Source organism: Elgaria multicarinata, chromosome 11 (assembly GCF_023053635.1).
Source record: "Elgaria multicarinata webbii isolate HBS135686 ecotype San Diego chromosome 11, rElgMul1.1.pri, whole genome shotgun sequence".
NCBI lineage: Eukaryota > Metazoa > Chordata > Lepidosauria > Squamata > Anguidae > Elgaria > Elgaria multicarinata.
Genome location: NC_086181.1, coordinates 29,528,701 through 29,549,019, shown reverse-complemented (window position 1 = coordinate 29,549,019; position 20,319 = coordinate 29,528,701). Strand labels below are relative to the sequence as shown.

Here is a 20,319-nt window from a genome sequence, read left to right as displayed (position 1 = left end):
ATAGGCACACTGTCAGATTTACCCAGATGGGAACAAAAACCATTTGCGTAATATCGATTGAATCACACCAGCTCTACGCACAAATAACCTCATGATAATGAGCTGGAAAAGTCAGCGTGTTGTTTGTCCTCTCTCATGCATCAGGAATGCGGTCCTGCATACCAAGAGTGACTCGACTCACAAGTTTGTAAAAATAAATGATTGGCAAACCTAAGCCAACACCCATTACAAATGGCCTCGAGTGCTTTGTCCTAAAATAACTGGAGCCAAAATAAAAATTAAATCAACGTGAGTTAAAATTAAAACTCTTTTGTTGGATAAACAGTGAAGAAAGATGAGCGACAATTGGTACCACACCAGGTCTAGTCTGGGGCGAGGCCTAGTCTGTGCCTGACTGAGGCCAGGCCTAGTCTGCGTATGACACTGGGCAGCAGATGATGGAGTACCTGAAGGGGGAAATGACTCTGAGGAAGCCGTGCCCTCAGAATTATTATCATAATTGCCAAGAAAACATTGTTCCTTCTTCCATCATCCAGAAAGGGTATTCTGGGAAGTTTTAATTTTTTTGTCTTGCATTTAAAATTGGCTTCTCATAATAAAATTTCCACTATCCAAACATCTTCCAATAGTTGTTTTAAATGGATATTTTTTATACTTTTGGTGGTTTAAAATTTTGCATATCTGTTTTTAATGTTCATTGTTTTTAGCTTTTGTAAACCACCCAGAGAGCTTTGGCTATGGGGTGGTATATAAATGTAATAAATAAATAAACTGTTCCATCTTTCCTTCCTCAGGTGAAAACTCTCACCTGAGTGGGACTCAGTTTGATATAGTATAACCCAGCATTACCCAGCCTGGGGCCTGCCCCTTGATATGGTGGCTGGGGATGATGGGGATGTAGTCCAACACACCTGGTTGGTGAAGACTGTCATAACATATTTAGCTGGTTATCCCAAAGCAATTGATGTCTGCCAGACTACGTAGGGATTACACAGTATCAAAAGCAACTCCTTTACTCACTTTTATCTCAACACATGCTGTACGGTCAAAGTTTAATCACACAGCAAGGCAGGGAGAGGCCCTGTAATCTCTCTCGGGGGTGGGGGGGATAGCTTCCCTTAGATCAGCCTTCCTCAACCTGGGGCACTCCAGATGTGTTGGACTGCATCTCCCAGAATGCCCCAGCCCTGGGGCATTCTGGGAGTTGTAGTCCAACACATCTGGAGCGCCCCAGGTTGAGGAAGGCTGCCTTAGATCTTTCCTGTATTCTCCCACATTTCTGGAGAAAGAGTGGCTGTACCCCAGGAAGGTGCATGCAACCACAGCACTACTAATGGCATTGGAAGGATGTCGGGGTGGAGCACGTCACAGGCTGTGCAATACAGGGAAGGATCAGGCTGCTCTCAGTTACACTCCCACATAGTACATTTTCTACTTCAGGGAGGGGCTGCTGATGGAAACCAAAGGCGGAACAGGGCCTACTCACACCACAATCCGAGCACAGGGCCGGGCCGACTGACTCGCAGTTACTTCAGCCCACAGGGAAAAAGACTGCCTACATTAGGAGGATTTGGCTTTTGGCAAACCATTGCAAACACTGCTTTTTTTGGCTTTCGGCAAACACTGCTTTTTGACCTCCCAGGAGACTATTGGCAAGGGGGAAGTGGCATTTTGTGACATTTTGCTGACTGAAGCAGAATCTGATGTGTCCGGCTGCAACTCCCATCATTCCCAGGCAACAGCCAAACCTCCATGCTTGCTGCGAATGATGGGAGTTGCAATCCACATGTGGTGGGCACCAGGTTGAGGAAGGCTGCTTTAAGAAGTCTCGCTGCACCTTTCAGACACCCAATTCCTGCCTTCAGCTATGCCCTCTCCCATCATGACGCCGCCTGAAACAGATCGCCGCAGCCTGTAAGATGGGAGGGCCGGCCCAGCTGCCGGAAGCAGAATGCTGCCTGTTGACAGCAGATACATGTACGTAGGCGGCCTCTGGAAGTCAGTGTGGGCAAGGCTCTGAGGGCACCTGCCACATGCCCAGATGACTATGCAAGTAGATCCTAGACGGCTGGCATGACAGTGGTCAAGGTGTGTGTGCAAATATATGTGTATTTATTTACTGTAAAGCAACAAGCCTTCACACTCTTTGAACTAAGGGATTGCCTTTCACCACAGGAGCCACTGTGTGCTCCATTCAGGACCTGAAGTCCTGCATCAGGCACTCTCCGAGATGTCTATTGGGAGCAGGGTTTCTGCAGGGGCGGCGCTGCCTCTGAAGAACATGCAGCCCAGGGAGGCCTGGAAGGCAGGTATGGCAGAGGGGAGAGCCTCAGGACCAGGATCCTGGGGTTCCCCAGAGTGCCACCCCCTGCCCAATGATTGGCAATTTCCCAGCTTTTGAGCATTTCCCCCCCATTCTAAAAGATGGAAAACCCCGTAAGGCTTCATTATTGGCACTGAGAGCTTCAAGCTAAACTACGCTGGTGTTTGTTGTATTTGGCTCCGCCCTGCCCCGCCCCCCTGCCATTGTCCACACCCACCATTGGAATGCAGCTCCTGGGAGCTTTTCCGGGCTGGAATTCAGTCATAATGCTGAAAGAAGTCCAATATCCCTGCTCAGATACCCATAGAAGGCTTTGGGGACTGGGCAATGCTGCTTTTCGGTAGCACCTTTCTCTGCTTCTGTGCTACTGGTGGGTCAAGTGGTTGAAGTTTGATGGCATTTTTTGCCTGGTTTTGATTTTTCATGCAACGAATCATTCATTTAATTTGTAAATAAATGCAAGGAAGCTTACAAAAAAAGGCAGGAGAATCAAGTGCGTGTGTGCGTGTCTTCCTATCCCCAGATCACTGCAACCAAGGGGATAGGTTGCTACCTGCCCAGGACAGGAGAAACTGGGCCTGCGCAGAATCTCCTTGTGCCAGAGGTTTTATACCAAACATCACACCTTTGCTAGGCCTGAGGGAGGCAACGACAAGATAGTAAAATGAGGAAAAACAAACAACATAGAGCGTGCAGCCTTAAACACACTGGGCCTGTTCAGACAACATAACTAAGCCATGGTGAGGCTGTTAACCCTTTTGCAACAAATAGCTGAGCATGCTTAAACCGTGGTTATGTAGCCACCACGGTGAGAATGGTTCACATGACATGCTAAGCCATTAATGTTTCGGCCAAGTCCTTAACCGCCGTGGCTTAGCATGTTGTCTGAACAGAGTCTCTTTCTGTTCTGTGGAATGGCCTGCCGGAGGAGACTCGTCAACTTGACCGTCTATTAGCATTCCAGAAAGCTATCAAGACTGATCTCTTCCGGCAGGCCTATCCAGTGGAATTTTAGGATGTTTTTAGAATGTTTTTAGGATGTTTTAACAATGTATATTATGCTTTAATTCAGTTTTATGTATTTTATATTTACTGTTGTTCCCCGTCTCGATCAAAATGGAGAGGCGGGTAAGAAATAAAGCTGTTGTTGTTGTTATTGTTATTATTATTCTATTAGAGCAGCCTTCCTCAACCTGGGGCGCTCCAGATGTGTTGGACTACAACTCCCAGAATGCCCCAGCCAGCTGGCTGGGGCATTCTGGGAGATGCAGTCCAACACATCTGGAGCGCCCCAGGTTGAGGAAGGCTGTATTAGAGGATAAGCCCTATTGAACACAATAGGACTTACTTCCCAGTAAACACGCGCTGCGGGATGTGCCACCTAGAAGGCAAGGAGGAGGAATTTGGGGCACCAAGGGGTTCAACAGATTTATTAAATAGAATGACTCTAATTATTCCAAAACAAAAGTCAACATCCAGCAGCTCTCAAAGGTTGATTAAAAAAAAAAAGTGCAACACTGGAACCCCAGGATAAAGGAACCACATTCGGCCAAGGGGTCAGGGCACACAATGCTGCACTTAGGAGACATCATATCCCCCCCACACCCCCAGTTTATTTACTCGGAGGCCTTCAGGAAGCCTCGGATAAACTAACCGGAGAATACCAGGGGGAGGTTACGGTGTCGGTCCCTTGTTTCTTCTCTCTTCTCAACCCCACCCTGCTGATCCTTCTAAATGGGAGACCTCTTCCACCTCCCTCATTAGAGTTCCCATCACGGGATTCCTCGGAGGTTCACTCTGGCTGGAGAGAAGCACAAAAGCCCGATCAGTAGAACTGGGGGGGGGGGGGGGGGAGAGAATTGTTTTAAAAAAAACACTTCGCCTGTTTGCTGGGGAGTGATTAGAGGAGGAACAGGCAGGGAAGGGCTTCGGGGTGGGGTACATTAAGATTCCTCTCGCAGTTCTGTGTAGCGTAAGAGATTCCCCACTGGCCCCCACAGCCACTGTCCCGGGGGGGGGGGAGTGTCATTTCAAGCACTCCGGCTGCAGGGTAAGAGAAGGAAAAATATAAGCTGCACACACACACACGCACACACACACACACACACACACACACAGATATTCTATTGGATCTCAACTTCGGGACGCTGTTGGTTCTGGTGAGGTTCCACCTGGTTCTGCTCAGGAGCGTGTTCTGGAATGGACTGGGGTGGAAGGGCCTGATCTGGAAAGAGGAGAAGAGAGAAGAGGTTTGTGGCAACTCCATCACCTAGACTTCGCTCACCTCCCGAAGATACCAAGAACGAATTGGGGACGATTTAGCTGTCGATTGAGCAAAGGGGTGGGATAGGTGGCCCCCTACATGACCACCCCCTCCAGCTGTATGATTCCACAGTTTTTAATTTAATATTACATTTATATCCCGCTTTTTTAAAAAATCTTGCATTAATTGGTTGTCGTACTCCTCTCATCCACACAAACAACCCTGTGAAGTAGGTTAAGCTGAGAAGCAGTAACTGGCCCAAAGTCACCGAGTGAGCTTCATACACAAACGTACTCCAGAGTAACTCGTTTACTGTGGTTGTGGTAGACACCGCCACTCAAATATGGCCTTCCCTAACCTGGGTCCCTCCAGACGGTCTGGGCTACAACACCCATCAGGCCCAGCCACCACAGTTGAGGGTGATGAGAGCTGCAAGCCAAAACATCTGGGGAGACCCAGGTCAGAGAAAGCTGCTCTCAAATGAGGAGGCACGAGTGAGAGCTGCAACAAAATGTTGCAGCATAGTGTGCTCCTGTTCAGGATTCCAGCTGGGAAATTCCATTTCCCTGCCTCCCCGGTTTTCCAATCCAGACTCCCCCCCCCTCTTCCAACTGTCGGCCAGTATTCCTTGGCCACTGAGTAAGCCCAGTCCTCACTGGGCTGTTTTGGGGGCTTCCACCCACCCCATTACATTTTTCGTTGTGCTTCCACAAGCCGTGGGACTTTGACACGGATGGGGCCATTTCAGCTACAGAAGGACTTGAGAACGGAGTTTGTAATTAGTGAATATGATGATTTCCACTACAGCACTCATTTAAAAGAGGGGCGCAGGGAATTCTTGGCCTTCCTCACCCTGGTGCCCCTCCAGTTGTATGGGACTGCAGCTCCCATCATTCCTAGCCAACACGGTCATTGCCTGGAAAGCTTGGGAGTTGCAGTCCGGCGAGACTCCCTTCCCTTCCTGGAGAGCCCAGGAGCTCTGGCAGTTCTTACCTGCTGGAGCTGCATGAGGTGGCTGGGCTTGAAACTTCAGCTCTCCTCCTGGTCCGGCTTGCGGGGCTTGCTCAGCCTGTGGTTGGGACTTTCTCTGCTCCATCTGGAGCACAACCTGGAGGGAATTGGAGAAACTCATCAGGCTAAACACACACACACACTGCTGATTCTCCGTCTTCTGCATCTCCCATTTAGCTCTCCGCATCTCTCATTTATTGCAGAAGGCCCGAAGCGTGAAATGCCCTCCCTGGAGAGGTCTGCCGGGTGCCTATTTTGTTAAATGATCGGCCCCAGGCAAAGGCCTCTTTATCCTCCCAGACCTCCTAAAAGAATCCTTCACTGCTGCTTGCTTTGTTTTTAGTACGTTTAAGGCTGCATTTTAAAAAAACTTTAAGGCACAATCCTATGACTTCTACCCTTGATGATCGTAAGCCTTTGAACTTGGACGCTTACGACGGATCATCCAAATGCAGAGTGGGAGGCAATCGTCACCTCCTGCTCTGCATTTTACTTAGATGGGGTTTTGCCTGTCTAACTCAGGTGCTTCGGAGGGGGAAGGAAGGAGGCTGGAGAGGCCTGGGGATAGCTCGTATCCTGGCTTCTCCAGTCCCCACCCCACCCACTGGAATGCCCCTTTATTAACTCTCCAAGGTTTATTCTCCGATCTTGGGATAGGCAGCTGGTACAGTTCTCTCCACACTGGCTGGGAGGGGTTGGGGAGCACAGATTCCCGGCTCCAAGGTCAGAGAAGTGTCTCCAACCTCGGATCCAGGAATCTGAAGCATCCTATGCCCTTCCCTCCCACGGCACTGTCTTTCGTCCGTAAGATTGTTTGCTCTGTGTCTTAACTGCATTTATTTTGCTCTTTTAGAATGCTGAATTTCTGTTGCTGCTTTTAAAGCACTACTTCTTAACATGCTTTATTGCTGGGTTATTTCATTCTTGGTTTTATTATATATGTCGCCCGGAAAGCTTCAGCAATAGAAATTGAATAAAATAAAGTTAGCATTTTCTACTTGCTATTGTACATTCTAAACTATGGCTATATACTGCAGCAAACGAACAAGAACCAGAATGTGAGACCTACCCTGAGATGGGGCCTACAGTAAGGCCTCATCTACACCAAGCAGGATATAGCACTTATGAAAGTGGTATACGGCATGTGTCAATGGGCCCCAACAGATGTCAGTGCACTTCAATGCCGCTATAAAGCAGTCGTGTGGCTCCTGCCTTTTATATACCACTTTCATAGTGCAGTATCCTGCTTGGTGTAGATGAGGCCTAAGATCCACAGCAAGTGGCCACTGATAAAGTGAGCACTCCTGCAGTTGGGGGTTTTGGCTTACAGCCCCACCAGGTTAGCCACCCAACTCAAAGCTGCCTGGCCTAAGGCTCTGTACCTGTTGATATTCCTTCTTCTGAGCGTCGAGCTCCACCTGGCGCTGCTGAAGCTCTTGGTGCTGCTGGCGGAGGTGCTCCTGTTGTCGGCCTAGCTCCGCCTCCTGGGCCATCAGCTCCGCCTCAAAGCGCTGGAGCTCCGCCTCCGAGTAGACCTGTGTTTCTTCCACCGTCTGGATGGGAGAGAAGTGAGAGAGGAAGCTGGCTCGCCAGGTACAAGGTGACTTAATCTGGGAGTTACACTCACATGACATGGCCTCATTCACCGGAAAAAACACATTTTGGGAATGGGGGGGGGCGGGTCATACGACCCTCGTTGCAGATCTTTAAAAGTTATCTTACAACAGTGGGGCAGAACCTCTTCGGCCCCGAGGGCTGAATTCCATTTCAGAGAAGATTCCGGGGGCCGGATTCCAGTGGTGGGCGGAGCAAAAGGCAAAAGAGAACCGCCCAGAGAGCTTCGGCTATTGGGCGGTATAAAAATGTAATAAATAAATAAATAAATAAATAAATAAAATAAAAGAGGCGGGGCCAAAATACCAGCATATTTTAGCTCAAAGCTTTCCCTGCCAGGAATTCCAACCTTTCAAAATGGAAGGGAAAACCGCCAAGCAATTGCAGAGGGTGTGGCAGATGCTGGGGCCAAGGATAGAGAACATGGTGGCCATCTGGGAACCCCAGAAGACCAGACCAGGATCTCCTGAGATCCCTGATTTACAAGATATCGCAGTGCTAAAGGCCCCAAATGAGCCCTCACTGAAGAGTACAATTAGTTTCTAAAAGGTCGTTTCTGCAAAAATGGAAGGCTGAGAGGATCTTTGCCTTCCCCACACCAATAAAAAGAAAATAAAAGTGTGGGGTGGGCACTGGTGGCACACAAGATTATGTTTAGCATCATAAGGGACTACTAAAAAGTTCTAAACAGAATCAATCGGTCATTCCTTTTGGAATACAGAGATGATTCATCTGTTGGGAGGGAACTGCAAACTAAAGATTTTAGCATGGTTCTAATTCTAACATCCCTCATTATTGGCTTTGTAGTTATGCTTCATTTTAAAACTGCATTTTTTAACGTTTAGATTCGACATACAATTTTCCATTTGGCATACAGGGAGGGAGAGAGTGAAAGAGGAGGGAACAAGCAACCCAGGGGTTGAGAAAACAAACCATGGTTTGTTCGACTGTCTGCCAGACAAACCTTGGATAGGGCAACAAACCATGGGTTAAAATCATGGGTTAATAAAACCATGGTTTAACATTATGTGCCAACTGGGTCATTTAGAATCCTGCTTCCCCTCACGTACCTTCCACCCATCAACTTCATTAAATTCCTTTTTCTGAGTTGATTTGAGAAACTCATCCAGGGTCACCAGCCGATCCCTATTAAGGTCCACCTGCAGGAGGATAAGAAGTTGTAAAACGACCGTGGAACCATCCCCTTCCGTTACCCCCTCAATAAGCCCCTTGCAATTTTCAACCCCCAGCCCCATTTAGGCAAAGGTGAAACCAAAAAGAGACGTTCTTTTTAAAAAGATCTTTTAGCATTTCTTTAAGTCTGAGGTTGAAACCCCATGATGTCAGATCAGGTGCTGTTTGGCACGGAGCAAGTAAGCAGGCAACGAACTGTAGAGTAATAGGAGACTGTTTTTCGCAGAGCAAATAAACATTGTTTTGCTAGTAAAGCTGGAGATTTGAAACTTTTTGAGCTTTAAAAATTTTCCGCCTGTCTACACAGCTCAAGCTTCAGTTTTAAAAACACACACACGTGCAATATCAGTCTGGTAGATCTCAAGTAATAAGCCTTACACTACTGTATTCTTATATAGATTCTTACAACAAGCCTGTGTGGTAGGTCAGCATGATTATCCCCATTCTGCTGATAGCGGGTTGGCTGAGAGACCCCACAGCGAGTTCAGGGCAGAGAGGGAGACTTAAACTGAGGGCCTGTCATCTTCTTGGCTGCTGCACAACATCAGCTCTCTGGATCCTTTTACCATCATCTCTTTTGAAAAGAAAATACCACACACCTAACCCTCCCCCATCCCAGGGTCCTCTCCTCTTTTGCCTGCTCCAACTTGGGGGTGGGGGGGAAATGCCATCACCACCTCACCCCATCTAGGGTTCCCATACGTCCCGGAAAACCGGGAATGTCACTGTTTCCAAGCATTTCCAAAATGTCCCGGCCAGTCAGTCAAAAATCCCGGAATTCTGTTCCAGCCAGCCAGAGAAATTCCAACCTCCGAAATGGTGCCTTGAGCCTGCTCAGTGGAGTGTAAGTCTTCATATTGAAGTCTCCTCTAGCTTTTGAGAACTAGTGGAGAAACGTAATTTAGTGTAATTTTTCACTGTTTGTTTGCTTAAACTGTTCTTTGCCTATTATTTATTTGCAGGTGCTTAAGTGCTTTACGCTGCAATCCTATGCATACTTACCTGGGAATAAGTCCTGTTTAACTTAATAGGATTTGTTTCGAAGTAGACACACGCAGGATTGCAGTGTTAGGTAACTAAAGCTTAGAGAGCTTTCTTCTTTCCCTAGACCTTTACATATTTCTCAGTTTTTTCCCCCTCAAAAGAAAATTGTCCCGGTTTTGTGGATCCAGAATATGGCAACCCTAACCCCATCCCACACACTCACATTGGTCATGACGTGTTCCCGCATCCGGAGCCGTTCCTCCTCCATTTCTAGCATATCATCCTCCTCATTACGGGGGTCGTAGACCTTCTCCAGCTGTAAGGACGGGATCAAGGCTTGAAAAACTCCTATTACTTTTCTCTCCCCTCTGACTTACGGTGGACACATCTGGCATTTGAAAGTGCCTCACAGGCGCTCTCGCCATGTGCCTTAACATGCTAGCTTTCTGTGCATTTAAAAACAAACAAATGGTATGAAGGAGTATTCAAGCCCGTGAGTATCCCCCCCTCTCACTCCACCGCAATTTGTGTTCTAGCGCAGCACAGCCCCAAATATCCATGAGAAGCAGGCCAAGAACTTTACCTCCTTCGTGAAGAGAGCCTCTAACTCTTGCTCATCTAGAACTCCATCGCTGTTGGTGTCTGAAAAAAAGAAGGGAAGATTGAGTAACAGGGACAGCTACAAAGAACACTTAGCAGTGCAGTCGTATACATGCTTAAAGATTCCCAGAGTAGTGTGGAGTCGATACGACCACAGCCTCTATGACTTTAGATCCCAGCCCACAATCTGTAAAATGGAGAGAACATGACTGGTCATGGAGAGTTGGGAATTAAGGGGTAGTTGTAGAATCACCTTTCCCCAACCTGGTGCGCTCCAGGATGTGTCGGACTACAACTCCCATAAAGCCCCAGCTATGTTGTAATCAGCACTGACTTGTTTTGTTCCTGCAGAATATGCTGAATGCAGAACTTGTCCAAGACGCAATGATAAACCAGAACTGCTGATAATTCTGAGTTGGGCTGGATCAGACTAAACGCCTATCTAATCCAGCACTCCATTCATACAGAGGTAAGAACATAAGAAGCGCCATGCTGGATCAGACCAAGGATCCATCTACTCCAGCAGTCGGTTCACACAGTGGCCAACCAGATGCCCTTGTGCGAAGCCCGCAAGAAGAGTACGAGGGCAATAGCATCCTCCCGCTCCTGCTCCCAAGCAACTCGTATACAAATGAGGGGAGACATGATCGCACTCTTCAAGTACTTGAAAGGTTATCACACAGAGGGGGGCCGGGATCTCTTCTCAATCCTCCCAGAGTGCAGGACACGGAATAATGGACTCAAGTTACAGGAAGCCAGGTTCCGGCAGGACATCAGGAAAAACTTCCTGACTGTTCGAGCAGTATGACAATGGAATCTGTGACCTAGGGAGGTTGCGGGCTCTACCACCCTAGAGGCCTTCGAGAGGCAGCTGGACAACCACCTGTCTGGGACGCTTTAGGGTGGATTCCTGCATTAGCAGGGGGTTGGATTCAATGGCCTTGTAGGCCCCTTCCAACTCTAACGTTCTACGATTCTATGAAACGCATACTGCCTCTGAATCTGGAGGTGATCTACAGCCATCAGCACTAGCAGCCATGGACAGCGTCATCTTTCAGGACTTTGTCTAACAATTGTTTAAAGTCATCCAAGTTGGTGGCCTTCGCTACATCTTGTGGTAGCGAATTCTATCATTTAACCAAGCATTGTGTAAGAAATACATCCTTTTGTCTATCCTGAATCTCCCACCGTTGAACTTTCAGGGATGAGACCCTGCAGTCCAGTATCATGTGAGAAGGAAGAAAACTTTCTCCCTACCCGTTTTCTCTCCACACCATGCCTGATTTTAAACACCTCTGTCGTGATTCCTCTTCCCTTACTCATCTTTTTGCTCCACTAAAGAGCCCTGAAACCACGGATATCTCCCAGTCCTGAACCCAGGGGTTTCCCATTCCTGGTTTATTAGGGGAACAACAAGACAGGATCAGGGCTTATTTTAGCTGGGAGGCAATCTGGCAGTGTACATGAGCAGGCTACTCATAAACCACAAGCCAGAATTCTCAGCAACTCTGGCTTATCCTTATGTCAGAACGCAGCCACTGTCAGTTACACAGGCAATAGCCTCTGGCATATAAGGGATTACGTGCCTATTAGACCAGTGAGAAGACATTCCGGAGTTCACATGCCTTAGGACTGGGGAGGGAGGAACCTTCTTCAATCTGGGCCCCCAAATTGTCCCCCCGGACCAATCCAGAAGGTCAGATACCATCAGAGGGCGAGGGCTCCATCCTGAAGCCACACCCCCTGCATCAACATCATACACACACACTGCTTTACCCTTTTCCATATAGAGAGAGGCACAGTGCTCCATACTGCTCTCTGCACGAAGAGAGGGACTTGGAGGCATCAGCCAAGTCAGATCCCTCCTTCATGTGCCATCCAAGCGGGCCAAGGTGTGACGGGTCACTCGGCTGGCCCATGGAGGAATGACGGTGGAGATGCTTCACCCTTTGCAGCAGTGCGCAAAGGTGAGTCTGTGGCGTTACACCCCACAAGTCAGTTCCCAAAGGTATGTCTGCAGTTTGTAAGTCTGTGGGTTTTAGAATGTTGGCCAGAGTGGGCGGAGTTAGTATGTCTTGGGAGGGGGAGGAGTGATATGTAAGGGAATGACTGAGGGGATTGTGGGGGACTTGTTAGGTACTCTTAAGAGTCTTTAGTGCTCTCTGTGTTTAGAGTACTTAAGTTCTGGGAAATTTGAGGGTCAGTGTAGAGAGTGGTGTCTTTGGAGTGTGGTGTGCACATAGTTGATGTATATTAATCAATACTGATAATAAAGAAAGTTCAAGAGTGATTGTGTGAGAAAAAGGAAAGCGCGTATGTGAATGAGTGAAAGGATAGTATGAAATGTTTCAAAAAGGTTTTTAAATGGTTTATTTGAAACAAAGCTTGTGTACTTTTGAAATTAAATTTTGATTGTTTTGTTTTTAAACTACCACAAAAATCCCACGTGTCTGTTTGGTATTTCTCATCTAAAGTTTACTCATTTAACACCCACTCTGACTATCATTCACCTCAGCACATATATAACTCACAGTATTTTATTTTATATATTAAAATCCTTCTCCATTTAAACCACTTTCTCCACATAAAGTTTGGAGGAAGGTGGGTTTTGTCCCTTGCCTCAGGCGTATCAAGCGGTGGTGCTTGGCTTGAGCAGGGAGCAGTCGCCGGGTCTGGTGTTCAGAGCCTGTCTCGTGGCAGAGTCCCGGTGGAGAGTGGGAGGGACGGGGGATGGAGACCTCCATGGGTCAGACAGGGCACCTCTGCGGGCCACATTCCCCCTTCCTTACCATGTAATTTGAAGAAAGTCTTGGGGTTGAATTCATTGGGGTCCAAGCCATCAGTCTCCTGCCAGACTTCCTTGAGTTGATCGCGGCTGCCCTGCATTGGGGGGGGGGAAGGAGGTGGAGTACACGTGAGGTAATCCCAAGAAGCCAAAGGGACATTTCCCGGGCAGAGACAAGCCAAAAGCAAAAGGGAGGCTCCCCTACCGGGACGTTGACCTTGGGGTGCTCCTTGTGCTTCTTCTTGAGCTCCTCAAAATGGGCTTCCTCCTCGCGCCGCTTCTCCTCGTCCAGAGATTTCAGGTACTCCCGACGCTCATGCTCCTTCATCATCTCGTAGCGCTTGAACTCCTCGTGGTGAGCCGCGTCATAATTCTCCAGATCCTTGGTGGCCTGCAAGGGGAAGGCAGAGGGATGCCATTGCTAGAAACGTGAGGCGGAACAGCCCCCACTATGCCAGGACTTCTCAAACTGTGGGCTGGGGAAGGCCAGCTTCTTAAATGGACTTGTTGCCCATCACTACAAAGCAGCCTTCAACCTGGTGCCCTCCAGATTTTTATTTTATTTATTATTTATTTATTGCATTTATATCCTGCCTTTTTTCCTCCAAGGAACCCAATATATAATCATCATCCTCTCCATTTTATCCTCACAACAACAACCCTGTGAGGTAGGCTGAGCTGAGAGTCTCTGTGACAGGCACAAAGTCACCCACTGGGTTTCCATGGCCAAGTGGGGATTAGAACCCAGACCCCCTGACTCCCAGTCCAACACTTTAGCTGCTACACCACACTGGCTACAACTCCCATAATGCCCCAGCCCGCTAAGTGACAAGGGAGAAGTTTTTGTGAGTCGGCAAAACTTCTGTCGGGGCTGTACCACGTCAGACTGACGGCAGCAGTTCCTATCCTTGAACGCTCCCTTGCAGAAGAAAAACCTCCTTGCATGCTGTAAACCAGCAGGTCGGGGGGGGAAGAAAGGCTTCTAGCCATGCCATCTTCCTGACATGCCCATTTCCGACATACAGAGATTGCCTGACTCTGAGCCCTACATTCTCGCTCCCCTCCCCAAGAATCCCAGAGAGCCCCCGTCTCACAGCCGTGTCCGCTCTAGGCTGCTAAGATGGCAGTGCTCTGCTAAAGCCGTCGCGCCAGGCCCTGCGCAACGGCAGGGTGATGAATCAAGAGGTGCGAATCTCCACTTGGCCATGTAGCCACAAGGTAGCCTTCAGCAAGCCTCTCTCTCAATCCTGGCCCCTTCTGCAATAAGGAGACCATAATACTGATCTACCTTACAGGGCTGTTGCTGCAACTCCATACAAGATAAAAGTATGCGAAAGGCTTGGAACTGAAGAAAGCGCCATACACAAGGGCTGACAGGCCCATTCCCCCCAGTTAAGTCTTCCATTGCCCTCTGGCGAGGGGGAGCAGATGATCTCAGCCTGCCGCCTTTTCGGTGCTCTGGCAGGCAAGGCTCCTCTGCACAGGTACACCGTCCTTTGGAGGTGGTCAGAGGCTGGAACAGCAGCGCTTCAAGGGGGAGATGCTATTCCAACCAAGGCATTTTCTTCTTCTTATCTGCTCTGCTCCATCCCCCTGCCTCAAACACCTTATATAGAGCCGTGGATTATTCTAACTCTCCCCTGGCATTCTTGCCGATGGTTTTTCGCTTTTGATGTGAACACAGCGTGTTCAGTTTTCAGGGCTTTTTGTTTTGACTTTCGTTCTAAATAGCTGTTGTGATATTTCTAGCGTATTGTCTGAACATCGTATTTGTGTATTTTTTGTGAGCTGCTTCGGGAGCCTTTTGGCCAAAAGGCGGCATAGAAATAAACCATAACGTAACAGCTCCGGGGATGGTGCCTGCCCACCCCCCCAAGATGGAGAGAGTTGTCCAGGATTGGGCAGGGAATTATGGGAGTTGTGGGCCCAAGATAGCTGGGGAAGGCCGCATATTTAAAGCCCATGCAATAAACCACAGGATCCGGCCACACACAAAAAACAGGCTCATCGTTTTTGCTATTTGGAAAGCAACCAAGAAGAAAGATCCAGACGCACCGCTTGAATGAGCAGCTCCAAGTCTCGGGCTTCAAAGGTGTGCTGGTTTTGAGGGTCCAGGTGCTCAAACTGCTTCAGCAGAGACAGGTGATCGATCTGTACATCTGTGGAGGGGAAGCAGGTGGGAGGGGGGAAGGTTTCCTAGCTGAAGCCAAAAACGGAGCGTCCGTATTTGGAGGCAGCGTAGTTCAGATTACTCGATTCTGGGGACAAGAACAGAGGTCAGGGCTCTCAACCTGTGGGTCGCGACCCCTTTAGGGGTCGAACGACCCTTTCACAGGGGTCGCCTAAGACCATCGGAAAACATATATTTCCGATGGTCATTTATTTGTAATTAGAAATAAATATTTCACAATATATAATTGCATTTTTTTTGTGATTAATCACTATGCTTTAATTATGTTCAGTTTGTAACAATGAAAATACATCCTGCATATCAGATATTTATATTACGATTCATAACAATAGCAAAATTACAGTTATGAAGTAGCAACGAAAATAATGTTATGGTTGGGGGTCACCACAACATGAGGAACTGTATTAAAGGGTCGCGGCATTAGGAAGGTTGAGAACCACTGCTATAGATGAAGCCCAGCTCAATTCAAAGTGTTGGTTATAACCTATAAAGCCCTATACTGCTCAGGTCCAGGTTATCCAAAAGACCGTATTCTCCCTACCTGTAAGCTGAGACCTTCAGGGGAGGCCCCTCTCTCAGTCCCACCACCATCACACCTGGTGGGAACGCGGGAGAGGGGTTTCTCAGTGGCTGCCCCGAGGCTCTGGAACTCCCTTGCCAGGCTCCCTCCCCAGTGAGTTTCTCGAGGTAGGCTAAAACTTTCTTATTCCAGCAGGCCTTTGGGGAGCAGTCTGGACCTCTGTTAATGCGCTGTTTATGTACTGGATCTTTTAAAATTATTCATATTTTAAATGTTTTTAACTGTTTTAATACTGTGGCTTGTTTAATTGTTGTTTTAATTTTTGTATATCTCTATTTGTTTTAACTATACATGTTTTAATTTGTAAAGCTGCCTTGAGACCCAGTTTTGGGAGAAAGGCAGGATATATTATTATTATTATTATTATTATTATTATTATTATTAATCATCATCATCATCATCATCATCCTGGGGGCACCAGGCTAGTCGCTGTAAGGGACATTGCCATGCCATGCCAGATTAGACTAGATCAACCTTTGGGCTAATCCAGAAAGGAGAGTCTTAGGGCTTTATCTAAACAAGTGTATGATATAAATGTAACCGATAAGAATCAACCCATTACACCACCATGACAGGGTGTGGAAAGGGACCACAGATGGATTTCGCTAACATTACAAAACAAAAATGATTCAAAGGTTGTCAGAACATCTGGCCTGATCCTCAACCCTTTATGGTAGAATCCAGGGTTAGGTCTATTGCTATCGACATATGGTGACAGTCCCAGCAACAGAACCCAAGACCCAGGGGCTTCCAGCGTTACCAGTTGCCAAACTCTCTAAAAAAAACCCTTCCCCAACCTGGTGCCCTCCAGATGTTTTGGACTTTAGCTTCCCTCAGACCCAGCTAGCATAGCCAATGGCCAGGAATGCTGGAAGTTGTCGTTCAAAACACCTGGAGCACACCAGGTTGAGGAAGACTGTTTTAGGGGCATTCGAAAACCTTGCCCTCAACCCCCTCCCCTCCCAACTCGCCTTGTTCCATGGTGGCATCCATTTTGGCCTTCAGAAGCATCCGGAGCCGGGACACCTCCTGACGCTTCAGCTCGTCGAGTTTGGTGCGGACGTGGTGGCTGACGAAGTCCAGCTCTTTGCTGAGCTTTCCGCTCTGAAAGAAGAGGACAGCAGAGGTTTATTCGTCAGATTTTGAACCTGCCTGACATCCAGCAACCCCAATGCAGCAGCTTTCTCCAACCCAGCGCCCTCCAGATGGCTTGGACTACAATTCCCAGCATGCCCCAGCCAGCCATGCTGGGAGCTGTAGTCTAGCACATCTGGAAGCCTCCAACTGGGGAAAGCTGCTATATGTCATGTTCCCACATCCCATTTTTTATCCTCACAACAATCCAATGAAGTAGGTGGGGCTGAGAGAGTGATTGGCTCACGGTCATCCAATAAGCCAAAGTCCCCATCTTTTGGGGTCAGTGGGCACATTTGGAATCTTGAAATGTTGCAAACTGCCCAGAGAGCTTCTGGCAGCTACCTAGGGAGGTTGTGGGCTCTCCCACACTAGAGGCATTCAAGAGGCAGCTGGACAACCATCTGTCAGGGATGCTTTAGGGTGGATTCCTGCATTGAGCAGGGGGTTGGACTCGATGGCCTTGTAGGCCCCTTCCAACTCTGCTATTCTATGATTCTATGATTCTATGCTATTGGGTGGTATAGAAATGAAGTAAATACATTCAATAAATACACACGCATTGTGAGCCCTCACAAAATGGCTACTGGCGTGGGCACAGCCGGTCACAAAACACTTGTTTCCCAGACAGCAAACTGGTGAGAAAGGAACGTGCCTAAGAAGTTAAGTCCAAAGCAGAGGTGGGGGAGTCTGAGCATCAAAAGACAAAACCACACTTCTGAAACCAAATAAAGAGGGCACTGGAGGGCAGGTGTTTGCTTTGCAGCCTCCCAGTTAAAAATATTTTTTAAAATCGTAACGAAATTAAAATCAGGGGCAAGAAGCCTGATGGGTGGCAAATGAGCAGTCCGTGGGCATGTCAGAGACGCCAACAATAAGCTTTGGAAACTGAAACCAGGTGTCCCCAGCTCAAGTTCAACATTGTGGTCAAGTCACCAAATTTACTCATATTATGAAGTGCACACCATCCCCTTGTGCTTCACCTTAAGCCAGCCAGTCACAGATATACAACAGCATTCCCCTCCCACCCACTTACAGAGCAGAAAAGTACCATATCCATTGTTATTTTGGGAAGCCATCACCACCACAAAACTCCAAGTCCGACAGCCAGGAGAGCCCTAATTTTACGATCTACCAAAACTTAATGTTTTCAGGATGTCAGTCAAAGGGGAAAAATCCGCTTTTGTTAACCGGAAGAATCCCACATCGCCAAATACGCACATCACCTCACCTTGATGTCCTCAGCATTGGCTGCTTGGAGCTTTTCCCGGAAGTGTCCGTCTGTTTCCAACACGTTGATCACTTCTTGGAGGTAGCGGTGGTAATACAGGCCTGTGTCCTGTGTCAAAGCAAGAGCAATAAGTCAAATCAGCTGGATGCTGGCCAGGAATGGAGGCGGGGAGGGTCATCTCTAAGTGCTTAAAGGCAGAATATCTCCAGATTCAACTCCCTGGAATCTCCATGGAGGGGAAAGGCCCCTGCCCCATAGCTGCTGGGTCTGAGTAGTCAGCAGTACTGGAGCCTGGTTCCATAGGGCCAAGCGCTATCATACTGCAGAATTGGAAAGCCACCAAGTCCCCTAATGTGGATCACTGGGTGAAAGACCTCTTGGAGCTCACAGCTCCTAAACCAATTGCTTACATACAAAGACGGCTTCCGGTTGACATGAGCAGCAGCATTTTTTTTTTGGCTCCGCAGTTTGTTTGTTTAAATTTTAATTGTTTTTAATAACCACAAAGTGTTTTAAATTGCCTAGTTTAAACTTACATCTTTAGTTAAAGTGTGTGCCAGGAAAGCTGTAAATGTTTTGGCTGCTTCAAGGTCTAATTTGCTCAAGTTCCTATCAGCTGGGGGCTGTGTCAAAGGGTTTATGGAAAGGATGGCTTACAAAGGAGGAGAGGCAGCATCACACAGAAGTAACATTCAGGCATAATGGGCAGCAAGGAAGAAAGAGGAAGGAAGTCCTCTCAGGGAGCAGGAAAACTCCAGGTGCCGAAGGGTGATTCATTATATGTTCATCAGCCTAATATCTGATCAATTAATTAGCATCATGGAAAGTTATGCTTCCACCAGCCCTACTGGAAGACCATTTGCTTTCCCCCCTCTTCAACCCTTTTCCTTTTCTGTTGTGTCATTTTAGATTGCAAGCAGGGACTAACTTGTTTTTATTGATTACTTGAAAGTTGCTCCAGGAGCCTTTTTAATTGAGCAGCAGGATAAAGATACTTGAAACAAACAAATAACCTTTTTCCCCCCTGTAAAGGTCTCCAACTATGACCAGTTTAGGCAAATTAGATCCCAGGCTAAGGTACGACCCTGGGGCAGTTTGTAATTAATACAGCCAGAAAATGCCACCCGGATCCAGCAATGCCAGAGTCTAATCTGGGCTCCCTTCCATGGTGGGTAGAGAGAGCTGTCCAAAGGGCACTTATAAGGATGGTGTTACAGAGGACAAAGGGCACGGGGCGACAGCACTTACCGGCTGCTCTGGGGGAGCCTCTGCTTCTTGTTTCTCCTTGGGCCGTTCGATGGGCACACAGGTTGCCAGCCCTAACAGGGCAGCGCTTATGAGCCACCTTAGATGCATTGCTTTGTGTGCCTGGGGCCTGCAGAGAGAAGACAAGCAACGTAAGAGATAAGTGTGGGGTGGGGTGGGGAGAGACAAACCCTGCCATTTCTGCTTGGAACAGACTTAAATTTGGAGCGGACTCCAGCTGAGGACGGCAACACAGCCAAGGAGGATGGGAAATGTCCGAAGACAGGTACACAAGTAAAGCACTGGCGAGGAGGCAATCCTATGAAAGTCAGGGCCCACAGCACACAACTGAAGATACGGGAAGAACAGTATTTTCTCCCACACACAAAGGTGACAGCAGAAGTCCCCATCATTAAAAGATAAGGCTCCAGGCCACAGGCGGGCTTACCCAGTGCAATCTACTGCCAACACCAAGGACCAGCACTGCACCTGAGCAGCAGGGGGGCTTCCAGTGCATGGAGCGCACCCCCGCACCCTTTCTATGTCCCAAGGCCAGCAGCAGGCAAAAACCAACATCCTCCAGCACAACTCCCATCAACCCAGGCCAGCATGGCCAAGTTGGGAATTCTGGGAATGGTAGTCCCAAACTGGAGGGCACCAGGAAGCCTACCCCAGCGCTAGACTCATCAGGGGGGCAGGGCCTCCAGGTCTGAGAATACAGCCAACCAGAAAGCATGAGCCCCAGCACCTATCATCCGAGCACAAAACCTGATATAAATTCTTTGCCCTGGAAACATTGATCCTTAGTTGCCAGAGAAGTGTAGAGAGGGCCTTGGTCCGGCGGAGAGCAAAATGTACTCTGCACACGCTCAGGGGCACCCTCTACATCACCTCTAAGACATTACTTTCTACGTCACTGGGCTAGAAGCCCAGGCGCTCTAAGTAGGCTGCGGGGCTTGGCCCTAGCATTGAAATAAAGGCTCCGGGGCTTGGCCTTAGCACTGAAACAAAGGCTCCCGGACCGAGCGACCTACCTCTCTCCAACGCAGCGTGCGCACAGACCTTCCGCCACCTTCACAGCTCCGCTTCCTCAGTCCCTCCGTAAGCTCCTCCCTCTATATCTGCATACCAAGCCACGCCCCCTTTCCTCCAGCCTCGGGCTCG

The 20,319-nt window shown here is 48.2% G+C and overlaps 1 protein-coding gene across 1 annotated transcript; it reads right to left on the bottom strand.

Annotated features, from left to right (window-relative positions):
- Positions 1–4,185: 4,185 nt before the first annotated feature.
- NUCB1 (nucleobindin 1) lies at positions 4,186–20,287 on the bottom strand. The gene is made up of 14 exons (XM_063137411.1): positions 20,190–20,287; positions 19,159–19,285; positions 17,911–18,018; positions 16,517–16,649; positions 14,830–14,933; positions 12,980–13,165; positions 12,779–12,869; positions 9,973–10,031; positions 9,613–9,705; positions 8,282–8,371; positions 6,980–7,150; positions 5,580–5,694; positions 4,428–4,547; positions 4,186–4,395 (listed from the first exon to the last, which is right to left on the bottom strand). Exons 2-13 carry the CDS (start codon positions 19,264–19,266, stop codon positions 4,447–4,449), a joined length of 1,359 nt encoding a protein of 452 aa, XP_062993481.1. The 5' UTR covers positions 19,267–19,285; positions 20,190–20,287; the 3' UTR covers positions 4,186–4,395; positions 4,428–4,446.
- Positions 20,288–20,319: the final 32 nt, after the last annotated feature.